The sequence below is a fragment of the Pristiophorus japonicus genome, chromosome 27, assembly GCF_044704955.1.
Source record: "Pristiophorus japonicus isolate sPriJap1 chromosome 27, sPriJap1.hap1, whole genome shotgun sequence".
NCBI lineage: Eukaryota > Metazoa > Chordata > Chondrichthyes > Pristiophoridae > Pristiophorus > Pristiophorus japonicus.
In genome coordinates, this window is record NC_092003.1 from 17363890 (window position 1) to 17378407 (window position 14518).

The following is a 14518-nucleotide window of genomic DNA, read 5'->3' on the forward strand; positions in this document are numbered from 1 at the left end:
CTGTCTGTCTCTCTGTCTTTCTGTCACTCTGTCAGTCTCTATCTATCTATCTATCTATCTATCTGTCTGTCTGTCTATCTATCTATCTATCTATCTATCTATCTATCTATCTATCTATCTATCTATCTATCTATCTATCTCTATCTGTCTATCTGTCTGTCTCTCTCTCTCTGTCTCTCTCTCTGTCTCTCTGTCTGTCTGTCTGTCTCTCTGTCTGTCTCTCTGTCTGTCTGTCTCTCTGTCTCTCTGTCTGTCTCTCTGTCTGTCTGTCTGTTTATATCTCTGTCTGTATCAATCTGTCTATAAATCGCTCTATTTATCTCTTGCTGTCATGATTTATTTTTCTCCAGCTTTCTACCTGTCCATATTTCACTTTCAATCTCTATCTCTTTGGTGATCTCTCTATCTCTTTCCTTCCATCTCCATGTATTTGCGAGATCTGTGAACAACTCCTTCCTTACTCTCTCCCTTTCTGTCTCTCAATTGGCTGGGTCAGGTGTCCCCTGCAATACACACATTGCCCACTGGCGGTGCTGTGGTCACGTCCCACCACGTCTCACCGCGTTCTCCACAGGCGCTCGGCCTGGGTGTTGATGCTGATCTCCACGGTCCCCGCCTGCAACTGGCTCTGAACCACAGCAAGTGTGGGCAGTGCCACCCACCCAGTTACAGGCTCTTTCATGTCCCCATTCTGCAGCTTGGAAACAAAGCTTCTGCCCCAAAGTTAATGAGCCTGGGGGTCTCAGTGACGACAATCCAATGAATAAAGTGGTTGGGATTCTGTGCTGTCCCCTTTCACTTGTATTAATCACACCCTGTTATTTCTGCCGGAAGGTGGAGAGATGAATTAATAATCAGAGCGTGGGAAGACTGAAAAGTTAAGGAAAGTTCGACTGGGCCTGGTGCTGAATGACAATGTGATCCATCTTCCGCCCTTGCACCTGGCGACCACATCAGGCACTGACCAATATGGCGGGCAGGAGACACGTATTCCCGGTCAGAGGCCCGATCCCTCTCCCTCCATGGCCCCAATCTCTGCCCCAACTAGTGCAAGAAGAGCAGGGATGAGTTATCGAATCATAAAATCATAGAAATTTACAGCACGGAAGGAGGCCATTTCGGCCCATCGTGTCCGCTCCGGCCGACCAAGAGCTACCCAGCCTAATCCCACTTTCCCGCTCTCGGTCCGTAGCCCTGTAGGTTACAAGTGCACATCCAAGTACTTTTTAAATGTGGTGAGGGTTTCTGCCTCTACCACCCTTTCAGGCAGTGAGTTCCGCCCCAGACCCCCACCACCCTCTGGGTGAAGACATTTCCCCTCAAATCCCCTCTAAACCTCCCCCCAATTACTTTAAATCTGTGCCAACTGGTTGTTGACCCCTCTGCCAAGGGAAACAGGTCCGTCCTATCCACTCTATCCAGGCCCCTCATCATTTTATACACCTCAATCAGGTCTCCCCTCAGCCTCCTCTGTTTCAAAGAAAACAACCCCAGCCTATCCAATCTTTCCTCATCGCTAAAATTCTCCAGTCCAGGCAACATCCTCGTAAATCTCCTCTGTACCCTCTCCAGTGCAATCACATCTTTCCTGTAATGTGGTGACCAGAACTGCACGCAGTACTCCAGCTGTGGCCTAACCAGTGTTTTATACAGTTCAAGCATAACCTCCCTGCTCTTGTATTCCATGCCTCGGCTAATAAAGGCAAGTATTCCGTATGCCTTCTTAACCACCTTATCTACCTGGCCTGCACTCCAAGGTCCCTCTGTTCCTCCACACTTCTCAGTGTCCTACCATTTAATGTGTATTCCCTTGCCTTGCTCGCCCTCCCCAAATGCATTACCTCACAATTCTCCATTTGCCACTGTTCTGCCCACCTGACCAGTTCATTGATATCTTCCTGCAGTCTGCAGCTTTCTTCTTCATTACCAACCACACGGCCGATTTTAGTCTCATCTGTAAACTTCTTAATCATATCCCCAATATTCAAGTCCAAGCCATTGATATATAACTCAAAAAGCAAGGGACCCAGTACTGAGCCCTGCAGAACCCACTGGAAACATCCTTCCAGTCACAAAAACACCCATCAACCATTACCCTTTGCTTCCTGTCTCTGAGCCAATTTTGGATCCAACTTGCCACTTTGCCCTGGATCCCCTGGGCTTTTATTTTCTCCCCCGGGGTCCTGGGGCCAATATTTCTCCCTCAACCAACATCACGAAAAAAAAAACCGATGATCTGGGTCATTTATCGCATTGCTGTGTGTGGGAGCTTGCTGTGCGCAAATTGCCTGCCGCGTTTCCCACGTTACAACGGTGACCGCACCCCAAAAGTACTTCATTGGCTGTAAAGCGCGTTGGGACGTGCTGAAGATGTGAGAGGCGCTATATAAATGCAAGTCTCCCTTTTAGGGGCCTGACATTAACATTTGAATCCCTGCTCCCATTAATTTGTATATAGCTCAATTTACCGACACAGCCGCCTCCTAATTCTAAATCGCTTAGCTCAAAAGAGCCGATAAATTGGATGTGTTTTTTTAAGCACCGAATCCCCAGGTTGCCCTCTTATTTACGTTGCTTAATTTGAGTGATTGGATAACTCAAAAAATCCGTTAGTGCAAAATGAGTGAATTAGCAGGATGTGACTGCACTAACACATTTTGACGTTGTGATCAATTCCCCAAGAACGCAGAGCTGTTAAATAAGAACTCTTGGCAAACAAGTGATGGTATAAAGAATTCAAACAGCACTGAGGAGAACAGCACTGCTGTGTGTGGGACTAATCGCCCAGGGTTCGGGTGCGGGCTCGCAATGTGACCCGAGGGTCTCAGGGTGAACACCCCCCTGCTACAAGCCACCTATAAACGGGGAGCATAATTGCAGGGCTCTGGGGGAAAAAACTGGGGGAGTGGGACATTGCATAACCGTGTCAGCCATGGCTCAGTGGGCAGCACTCTCGCCTCTGAGTCAGAAGGTTGTGGGTTCGACTGGGTTCGAGAGATTTGAGCCCGTAATCTAGGCTGACACTCCCAGTGCAGTGCTGAGGGAGTGCCGCACTGTCGGAGAGGCAGTACTGAGGGAGCGCCGCACTGTCGGAGGGGCAGTACTGAGGGAGCGCCGCACTGTCGGAGGGGCAGTACTGAGGGAGCGCCGCACTGTCGGAGGGGCAGTACTGAGGGAGCGCCGCACTGTCGGAGGGGCAGTACTGAGGGAGCGCCGCACTGTCGGAGAGGCAGTACTGAGGGAGCGCCGCACTGTCGGAGGGGCAGTACTGAGGGAGCGCCGCACTGTCGGAGGGGCAGTACTGAGGGAGCGCCGCACTGTCGGAGGGGCAGTACCGAGGGAGCGCCGCACTGTCGGAGTGGCAGTACTGAGGGAGCGCCGCACTGTCGGAGGGGCAGTACTGAGGGAGCGCCGCACTGTCGGAGGGGCAGTACTGAGGGAGCGCCGCACTGTCGGAGGGGCAGTACTGAGGGAGCACCGCACTGTCGGAGGTGGCGTCTTTTGGATGAGACTTTAAATTGAGGCCCTGTCTGCCCCCTCAGGTGGATGTAAAAGATCCCATGGCCACTATTTTGAAGAAGAGCAGGGGGAGTTCTCCCCGGTGTCCTGGGGCCAATATTTAACCTTCAATCAACATAACAAAAAAAAAACAGATGACCTGGTCTTTAGCATATCACTGTGTGTGGGAGCTAAGCTCTGCGCAAATTGGCTGCCGCGTTCCCCACATTACAACGGTGACTGCATTTCAATAGCTGCAGAGCGCTTTGGGACGTCCGGTGGACGAGAAAGGCGCTATATAAATCCAAGTCTTTCTTTCTTAGGTCGCAGATCAGCCATGATTTGATTGAATGGCAGAGCAGACTCGAGGGGCTGAATGGTCTCCTCCTGCTCTTACGTTCCTTACCAGGCTTAAACATATCGAGGAATAAAGAATAAAGGAAGCGCTGACTGGCTGTGTCGCCCCAAGACTCCGAGGCCAGGCTGTGTGAGCTTTATTTCCCGATTTCTGTGTGGCATTTTGCAGTAATTGGGGATTTGAAGCGCGGCCACCTTTCTGTTGTCAGTCACCAGGGGTTGCATTAATCCCCAGCGGCCGGTATTGCTCGGAGCCCATCAGTTCCCGCGACAGAGTCTGGCCTCGGGTCAGTGGTGTTAACCCCGGCGCATAGACCACTGACAGACGGCTGAAGGCTGCCTGTGTGGCTAACGCCGGCTTAAGGTCACACTCAGCGAAGGACGTTACACCGAGCCCCCACCATTCCCCCAAAACGTTGGCTGCTCGGGGAATTCTATATCGCGTCTCACAGAGAGAGCCTTCAATGCACCGTGTGAAATGGGGTTTTAAAAACACCGTGCCGATTTCAAAGCACCAGCATAATGTGAGAGAGCGTATTCAGTGGAATCGAATTGTAATGAACGGTTAAAAGGTTGGAACAGATATCTGTCGGACTGCAATTCATTCTCCTGGAGCCTGTTGTGAATGGGAACTTAGCACTGAATAAAACACTTGCCCAATTCACACAGGAAATCACAAATTGCCAATTTTTCAGCTTCTTAAGATACCCGGGCACAGAATGTGGGTACAGGGTGTGTGAGGGGGAGCTTTACTCTGTATCTAACCCCGTGCTGTACCTGCCCTGGGAGTGTTTGATGGGACAGTGTAGAGGGAGCTTTACTCTGTATCTAACCCCGTGCTGTACCTGCCCTGGGAGTGTTTGATGGGACAGTGTAGAGGGAGGTTTACTCTCTATCTAACCCCGTGCTGTACCTGCCCTGGGAGTGTTTGATGGGACAGTGCAGAGGGAGGTTTACTCTCTATCTAACCCCGTGCTGTACCTGCCCTGGGAGTGTTTGATGGGACAGTGTAGAGGGAGCTTTACTCTGTATCTAACCCCGTGCTGTACCTGCCTTGGGAGTGTGTGATGCGACAATGTAGAGGGAGCTTTACTCTGTATCTAACCCCATGCTGTACCTGCCCTGGGAGTGTTTGATGGGACAGTGTAGAGGGAGCTTTACTCTCTATCTAACCCCGTGCTGTACCTGCCCTGGGAGTGTTTGATGGGACAAATTTAGAGGGAGCTTTACTCTGTATCTAACCCCGTGCTGTACCTGCCCTGGGAGTGTTTGATGGGACAATGTAGAGGGAGTTTTACTCTCTATCTAACCCTGTGCTGTACCTGCCCTGTAAGTGTTTGATGGGACAGTGTAGAGGGAGCTTTACTCTGTAACTAACCCCGTGCTGTATCTGCCCTGGGAGTGTTTGATGGGACAGTGTAGAGGGAGTTTTACTCTGCATCTAATCTGTGCTGTACCTGCCCTGGGAGTGTTTGATGGGACAGTGTAGAGGGAGCTTTATTCTGTATCTAACCCTGTGCTGTACCTGCCCTGGGAATGTTGGTTGGGACAGTGTAGAGGGAGCTTTACTCTGTAACTAACCCCGTGCTGTATCTGCCCTGGGAGTGTTTGATGGGACAGTGTAGAGGGAGTTTTACTCTGCATCTAACCTGTGCTGTACCTGCCCTGGGAGTGTTTGATGGGACAGTGTAGAGGGAGCTTTACTCTGTATCTAACCCCCTGTACCTGCTCTGGGAGTGTTTGATGGGACAGTGTAGAGGGAGCTTTATTCTTTATCTAACCCCGTGCTGTACCTGCCCTGGGAGTGTTTGGGACAGTGTAGAGGGAGCTTTACTCTGTATCTAACCCCGTGCTGTACCTGCCCTGGGAGTGTTTGGGACAGTGTAGAGGGAGCTTTACTCTGTATCTAACCCCGTGCTGTACCTGCCCTGGGAGTGTTTGGGACAGTGTAGAGGGAGCTTGATTGATTGGCAGTGAAATACGTTAGATTGTGAAACATGCTATATAAAGTCAGCGTGGGGTATTATTACAGCAGGATTTGAGTATAAGAGTAAAGACGTCTTACTGCAATTATACCGGGCCCTGGTGAGACCACACCTGGAGTATTGTGCACAGTTTGGGTCTCCTTACCTAAGGAAGGATATACTTGCCATTGAGGGAGTGCAGCGAAGGTTCACCAGACTGATTCCTGGGATGGGGGGATTGTCCTATGAGGAGAGATTGAGGAGACTGGGCCAATATTCTCTAGAGTTTAGAAGAATGAGAGGTGATCTCATTGAAAAATACACAATTCTTACAGGGCTTGACAGGGTAGATGCAGGGAGGGTGTTTCCCCTCGGGCTGGGGAGTCTAGAACCAGGGGTCACAGTCTCAGGATAAGGGGTCGGCCATTTAGGACTGAGATGAGGAGGAATTTCTTCACTCAGAGGGTGGTGAATCTTTGGAATTCTCTGCCCCAGAGGGCTGTGGAGGCTCAGTCGTTGAGTATATTCAAGGCTGAGATCGATAGATTTTTGGATATTAAGGAAATCGAGGGATCGGGCGGGAAAGTGGAGTTGAGGTCGAAGATCAGCCGTGATCTTGTTGAATGGCGGAGCAGGCTCGAGGGGCCGAATGGCCGACTCCTGCTCCTAATTCTTATGTTCTTATGTGAAGAGGTATCTATGATGTACACCGAGGTGGGGGGTCTGTACACCGGGGAAGGGGGAGGGGTACGCAGTGCCGATGTACAGAATCTCGCAGTGCCCTGTATCCAGTGACTGAGGATTGGCAGCCCGTTGGGAGCAGGATAATCACATGTAATCACACCGAGCGAGTGGATAATGGCAGCAATTTGGGAAGAAGAAATCGAATATTCATGAAGCACATCATCAAAGATTCGTTCATTTAATTTCATTAACAGGCAAACAATGAGACAGTAATCGCGCCAGTTAAAGTGAGTGAAATGTTTGTGTAGAAGGTGTTTTCTGGTCCTGGTTAAAGTCATCGCCCCCCGACCTCCACGGCCTATGGCCCGGGCACCCATTGGACAAGCACCAGGCTGCCCACTTTGCATGGTGTGTTTTCACCCCGCCGATCACCTGCCAGCGTCATTACCCGGGGAGCGTAGGTAACGTTGGGGGGGCCCCGAGCCTGGGTGGTCTCAGGGTCTGGCCGCCCCGCGCAGGAGGGGCTGTGGGAATAGCAGGGAAAGCTGCTTGGGATCTGGGAATCGATGTGGAAGTATGGGGAGGGGAGTGCGCTGGAGGACTGGGACGGGGGAGCTCGTGGTGCAAGAAGCCTCGGTAAATGGAGGGAGCGGCAGAAGGAAGGAATGAAGACTTGCATTTCTATAGCGCCTTTCAAAACCTCAGCACATCTCAAAGCGCTTTACAGCCAATGAAGTACTTACTGAAGTGCGGTCACTGTTGTGATGTGGGAAGGGTAGTACTGAGGGAGCGCCGCACTGTCGGAGGGGCAGTACTGAGGGAGTGCCGCACTGTCAGAGGGGCAGTACTGAGGGAGCGCCGCACTGTCGGAGGGGCAGTATTGAAGGAGCGCCGCACTGTCGGAGGGACAGTACTGAGGGAGCGCCGCACTGTCGGAGGGGCAGTACTGAGGGAGCGCCGCACTGTCGGAGGGGCAGTACTGAGGGAGCGCCTCACTGTCGGAGGGGCAGTACTGAGGGAGCGCCGCACTGTCGGAGGGACAGTACTGAGGGAGTGCCGCACTGTCGGAGGGGCAGTACTGAGGGAGCGCCGCACTGTCGGAGGTTCAGTACTGAGGGAGCGCCGCACTGTCGGAGGGGCAGTACTGAGGGAGTGCCGCACTGTCGGAGGGGCAGTACTGAGGGAGCGCCGCACTGTGAGAGGGGCAGTATTGAGAGAGCGCCGCACTGTCGGAGGGGCAGTACTGAGGGAGTGCCGCACTGTCGGAGGGGCAGTACTGAGGGAGCGCCGCACTGTTGGAGGGGCAGTACTGAGGGAGTGCCGCACTGTCGGAGGGGCAGTACTGAGGGAGCGCCGCACTGTCGGAGCGGCAGTATTGAGGGAGCGCCGCACTGTCGGAGGGGCAGTACTGAGGGAGTGCTGCACTGTCAGAGGTGTTGTTTTTCGGATGAGACGTTAAACCGAGATCCTGTCTGCCCTCTCAGGTGGATGTAAAAGATCCTATGGCCCCTATTGGAAGAGGAGCAGGGGAGTTCTCCCCGGTGTCATGGGGGCCAATATTTATCCCTCAATCAACATAACAAAAAAACAGTTGATCTGGTCATTATCACATTGCTGTGTGTGGGAGCTTGCTGTGCACAAATTGGTTGCCGTGTTTCCCACATTACAACAGTGACTACACTCCAAAAAGTACTTTTTTGGCTGTAAAGCGCTTTAAGACGTCCGGTGGTCGAAAAAGGTGCTATACAAATGCAAGTCTTTCTTCCTTTAATGTGGGAAACGCGGCAGCCAATTTGTGCACAGCAAGCTCCCACACACAGCAATGTGATCATATATTTGAGTGATGTTGGTTGAGGTATAAATATTGGGCAGGGCACCGGGGAGAACTCCTCTGCTTTTCTTTGAGTCATAACGTGGGACCTTTTACGTCGACCTGAGAGGTTCGATCGGAACGTTGCTGTTAAGCTGCGCGGCTCCTGGAGGTCCCATGGGCTCAGCTCCACTTCCCCGCCCGCTCCCCATAACCCTTGACTCCCTTATCGCTCAAAGATCTGTCTATCTCCACCTTAAATATATTCAATGACCCAGCCTCCACAGCTCTCTGGGGCAGAGAATTCCACAGATTCATGACCCACCGAGAGAAGAAATTCCTCCTCATCTCAGTTTTAAATGGGCGCCCCTTATTCTAAGACTATGCCCCCTAGTTCTAGATTCCCCCACGAGGGGAAACATCCTCCCTGCATCTACCCTGTCCAGCCCCCTCAGAATCTTATACATTTCAATAAGATCACCTCCCATTCTTCTGAACTCCAATGAATATCGGCCCAACCTGCTCAACCTTTCCTCATAAGACAACCCCTTCATTTCAGGAATCAAGCGAGTGAACCTTCTCTGAACAGCCTCCAATGCAAGTAAATCCTTCCTTTAATACGGACCAGAACTGTACGCAGTACTCCAGGTGTGACCTCACCAATACCCTGTACAGTTGTAGCAGGACTTCTCTGCTTTTATACTCCATCCCCCTTGCAATAAAGGCCAACATTCCATTTGCCTTCCTGATCACTTGCTGTACCTGCAGACTAACTTTTTGTGTTTCATGCACAAGGATCCCCAGGTCCCGCTGTACTGCAGCACTTTGTAATCTCTTTCCAATTAAATAATAATTTGCCATTTTATTTTTCTTATAAAAGTGGATAACCTCACATTTTCCCACATTATGCTCTATCTACCAAATGTTTGCCCACTCACTTAGCCTGTCTATATCCCTTTGCAGATTCTTTGTGTCCTCACAACTTGTTTTCCCACCCATCTTTGTATCATCAGTAAATTTGGCTACATTACACTCGGTCCCTTCATCGAAGTCATTAATATAGATTGTAAATAGTTGAGGCCCCAGCACTGATCCCTGCGGCACCCCACTAGTTATTGGTTGCCAACTGGAAAATGACCCATGTATCCCGACTCTCTGTTTTCTGTTAGTTAGCCAATCCTCTATCCATGCTAATATATTACCCCCAACCCCGTGAACTTTTATCTTGTGCAGTAACCTTTTATGTGGCACCTTATCGAATGCCTTCTGGAAATCCAAATACATGATATCCACTGGTTCCCCCTTATCCACCCTACTCATTACATCCTCAAAGAACTCCGGAAAATTTGTCAAACATGATTGCCCTTTCACAAAACCATGCCGACTCTGCTTGATTGAATCATACTTAATAATGGACTCCAGCATTTTCCCAATGACAGATGTCAGGCTAACTGGTCTATAGTTTCCTGCTTTCTGTCTGCCTCCTTTTTTAAATAGGGGCGTTACATTTGCGGTTTTCCAATCCGCTGGGACCGCTCCAGAATCCAGGGAATTTTGGTAGATTACAACCAATGCATCCACTATCACTTCCTTTAAGACCCGAGGATGAAAGCCATCAGGTCCAGGGGACATGTCCGCCTTTAGTCCCATTATTTTACGAGTACTTTTTCTTTCGTGATAGTGATTGTATTAAGTTCCTCCCTATAGCTCCTTGATTATTCCTTATTGGGATGTTTTTACTGTCACAAAATATTTGTTCAAAGTCTCCGTCATTTCTCTTCCCCATTATTAATTCCCCAGTCACATCATCTAAGGGACCAACGTTTATTTTTGCTACTCTCTTTCTTTTTATATCCCTGTAGAAGCTCTTACTGTCTGTTTTTATATTTCTTGCTAGTTTACCCTCATAATCCATCTTCTCTCTATTATTTTTTTAATCGTCCTTTGCTGGTTTGAAAAAATTTCCCAATCCTCTGGCCTCCCACGAATCTTGGCCACATTATATGGCCTTGTTTTCAATTTGATACCATCCCGTATTTCCTCAGTTAGCCACTTCTCTTAACGTCTTTCCTTCTCACTGGAATATATTTTTGTTCAGAGTTATGAAATATCTCCTTCAATGTCTGCCACACGAGTAGGAATGATTGCGATTGCAAATTGAAAGAAGGCCCCGTGCGAGGGTGAGATGCTGTGCGTTTCGAACAGAATACAGCACAACTGTAGCTCAGCTCCCCGTCAGAATTGAGTGGAGATTGCTTATTCCACACCGACACGCCACTGGAGCAGGTGCCGAGCTGCCTGTGGGCAGGGTCACCAGGTTAATTGCATCCTGGAAATAGATTGCAAGGACCTGATAGCCTTTTGGTGGCACCACGCGCTGTGCGGTGGAGAGAGGAGGTAACGTCTGGGGCTAGGGGGTGCTTCTTGCCCGATAAACAAATCTCCCCTCGGCTGTGAGCGTGTCACGGTCAGGTCACAATGGGTCACCGGAGCAGTTAATGCGATCAGAGTCTGTGAAATTGTCTTGCTCACAGCAACACAGTTTGTCTTGCACACAGTAATATCCCGTCTCTCCCTCCGATATCCTCTCTCTCTCTCCATCACTGATTTTCCCGTTCTACCTCCTTCTGGTTTCCCCATTCTCTCGCTCTCTCCCATTTCCCCATTCTCCCTCTCTCGCTCTTTCTCCCCCCCTCCGATATTCTTGTTCTCTCCACCACTGATTATCCCTGTTATATATGCAGACTATAGATATACTCTCTGTGTAGTCACTGTATAGTTGCATAAGATGGAGACTTGTTACCTGATGTACTATCAATAAGGTTTACGCTGTGTATATACTATGCTAGCACCACTAGAGGGTGCAACTGGTGGAGACCGGGGTTTCCTGCCCTGGTGGCAGGGTCAAGTATAAAAGGCTGCCCATCATGCTTGTGCCTCACTCTGGGGTTCTGAATAAAGGACTAGGGTCACTACAGTTTGAGTACAACACATTGCCTCGTGGAGTCATTCATGGGTACAGTATAGATATAACAATCCCTTTTTCCCTCCTTTTAATTTCAGCTCTTCCTCACTCTAATATCCCCCCTTTCTTTTTCTGATTTCCCCATTCTCTCTCTCTCCAATATTTCCCTTTCACTCTCTTCAATTTCCCCATTCTCTCTCTCTCCATTATCTCCCTTTCTCCCTCTCTGATTTCCCCATTCTCTCTCTCTCCAAAATCCCCCTTTCTCTCCCTGCATCTCCCATTTTCCCTCTCTCCAATTCTCCCTTTTTCTCTCCCGATTTCCCCCGACACAATGGTAAGTAATACCAGCAGTAGTTAGACTCTGAATGGAACTGACAAATCTGAAATAACAGGCACAAAAAGGCGAGCTGGTCCATCCAACCTGCCCACACCATGATGACCAGAGCATGTCGAGACACTTCTCCCCACCTCCCTCGCCATGTAATAAGAAATAGGAGCAGGAGTCGGCCATTCGGCCCCTCGAGCCTGCTCCGCCATTCAATAAGATCGTGGCTGATCCGATCATGGACTCAGCTCCACTTCCCCGCCCGCTCCCCATAACCCCTTTTCTCCTTATCGCTCAAGATCTGTGCTGTACACTCTGTGTCCATCCTCGGGAACCGCTCACCTCAAACACCTCGGCGATCTTTGGTCCCTCCAGGAAGAGGCGAGTGTTGAGGCACTCCACCGGCCCAAACTGCGCAGTGAAGTCCTTGAACTCCTCGAAGACTTTGGGATACATTGCGGCCGACATTACATCCTCGGGGGTGATGTCCTCCTCGTGCCGGGCCTTCAGGTCCTTCTCCAGGTTCTCAAAGTCCATCTGGGCGAGCGAGGCCCCAGGGCGCCCCTCGATCCTGGGCAGATCCTTCAGCACCTGGCAACAAACAACAATGAGACTGCGTCAGCCGACCGAACCCTGCACCGTAACAAACCCCGGGATGTCCTTGAACCACTCGCCCCCTTCCATCACCTCACGACATCCCAAAGCGCTTTACAGCCAATGAAGTACTTTTGGAGTGTAGTCACTGCTGTACTGTGGGAAACTCAGCAGCCAATTTGTGCACAGCAAGCTCCCACACACAGTAATGTGATAATGACCCAGATCATCTGCTTTTAAGGTGTTGTTTGAGGGATAAATATTGGCCCCAGGACCTCGGGGAGAACTCCCTTTGCTCTACCTCCGATCGTGGCCGTGGGATCTTTGAAATCCACCTGAGAGGGCAGACGGATGAGAATTTTATATTCGAGGCACGTACCTTCCCTGTCTCAGCTCCCACCTCTGAACAATAAGGATCGTCATACTGCCCCTTGCAGGTAATAGACAAGAAAGGCTTGCATTTATATAGCGCCCTTCATGGCCACCGGACGGCCCAAAGCGCTTTACAGCCAATGAAGTACTTTTGGACAGTAGTCACTGTTGTATTGTGGGAAACATGGCAGCCAATTTGCGCACAGCAAGCTCCCACAAACAGCAATGGCCAGATAATCTGCTCTTGATATGTTAATTCAGTGCTAACTATTGGCCAGGACACCAGGGAGAACTCCCCTGCTCTTCTTCGAAATAGTGCCATGCGATCTTTTATATCCTGAGAGGGCAGACGGGGCCTCGGTTTAACGTCTCATCCAAAAGATGGCACCTCCGACAGCGCAGCGCTCCCTCAGTACCGCCCCTCCGACAGTGCAGCGCTCCCTCAGTACTGTCCCTCCGACAGCGCGGCGCTCCCTCAGTACCGCCCCTCCGACAGTGCAGCGCTCCCTCAGTACTGCCCCTCCGACAGCGCAGCGCTCCCTCAGTACTGCCCCTCCGACAGTGCGGTGCTCCCTCAGTACTGCCCCTCCGACAGTGCGGCGCTCCCTCAGTACTGCCCCTCCGACAGTGCAGCGCTCCCTCAGTACTGCCCCTCCGACAGTGCGGCGCTCCCTCAGTACTGCCCCTCCGACAGCGCGGCGCTCCCTCAGTACTGCCCCTCCGACAGTGCAGCGCTCCCTCAGTACTGCCCCTGCAACACTGCACCTCCGACAGTGTAGCGCTCCCTCAGTACTGCCCCTCCGACAGTGCGGCGCTCCCTCAGTACTGTCCCTCCGACAGCGCGGTGCTCCCTCAGTACTGCCCCTCCGACAGTGCGGCACTCCCTCAGTACTGCCCCTCCGACAGTGCGGCGCTCCCTCAGTACTGCCCCTCCGACAGTGCGGCGCTCCCTCAGTACTGCCCCTCCGACAGTGCGGCGCTCCCTCAGTACTGCCCCTCCGACAGTGCGGCGCTCCCTCAGTACTGCCCCTCCGACAGTGCGGCGCTCCCTCAGTACTGCCCCTCCGACAGTGCGGCGCTCCCTCAGTACTGCCCCTCCGACAGTGCGGCGCTCCCTCAGTACTGCCCCTCTGACAGTCCGGCGCTCCCTCAGTACTGCACTGGGAGTGTCAGCCTGGATTTATGTGTTCAAGTCCCTGGAGTGGGACTTAAATCCACAATTGTCTGACTCGGAGTTGAACATGCTGCCCACTGAGCAACAGCTGACAGTGTGATTTTCTTTTGAAGCATTTGCTTTCATAATGGACAGGAAAGTGGAATGTGATTACTTTGTATTTCAACAGTTTGTTGACTGGAGAATCTAACATCGTTTTGGCTCACTTAATCAGCATCACAGCACAATGACTTCACAGCAATTCAGCCTTTTCAGCACGGAATTATTTTGGAAGAAGGCAAAGCGACAAAATCCAATTTTCCTCTTTTAAGTAGCGAATCTTCTATAGGATACACTCAACCCCTCAGTGTCCTCGACCAGGCCAACATCCCCAGCATCGACCAGTTCCGCTGGGCAGGCCACATTGTCCGCAGGCCAGACACGAGACTCCCAAAGCAAGCGCTCTACTCGGAACTCCAACACGGCAAGCGAGCCCCAGGTGGGCAGAGGAAACGTTACAAGGGACACCCTCAAAGCCTCCCTGATAAAGTGCAACATCCCCACCGACACCTGGGAGTCCCTGGCCAAAGACCAGTCCGCTGTAAGTGGAGGAAGTGCATCCGGGAGGGCGCTGAGCACCTCGAGTCTCGTTGCCGAGAGCGTGCAGAAACCAAGCGCAGGCAGCGGAAGGAGCGTGCGGCAAACCAGTCCCACCCTCCCTTTCCTTCAACCACTGTCTGTCCCACCTGTGACAGAGACTGTAATTCCCGTAGTGGACTGTTCAGTCACCTGA

At 51.3% G+C, this 14518-nt stretch overlaps 1 protein-coding gene across 1 annotated transcript in view; it reads right to left on the bottom strand.

Annotated features, from left to right (window-relative positions):
* The window catches only part of LOC139239369 (pyruvate carboxylase, mitochondrial-like), a 1004568-nt gene that overhangs the window by 12749 nt on the left and 977301 nt on the right, over positions 1–14518 (bottom strand). The window contains exon 12 of the mRNA XM_070868045.1: positions 11949–12197. Coding sequence (XP_070724146.1) covers positions 11949–12197 — 249 coding nt within the window. The remainder of the gene's footprint in view (positions 1–11948; positions 12198–14518) is intronic.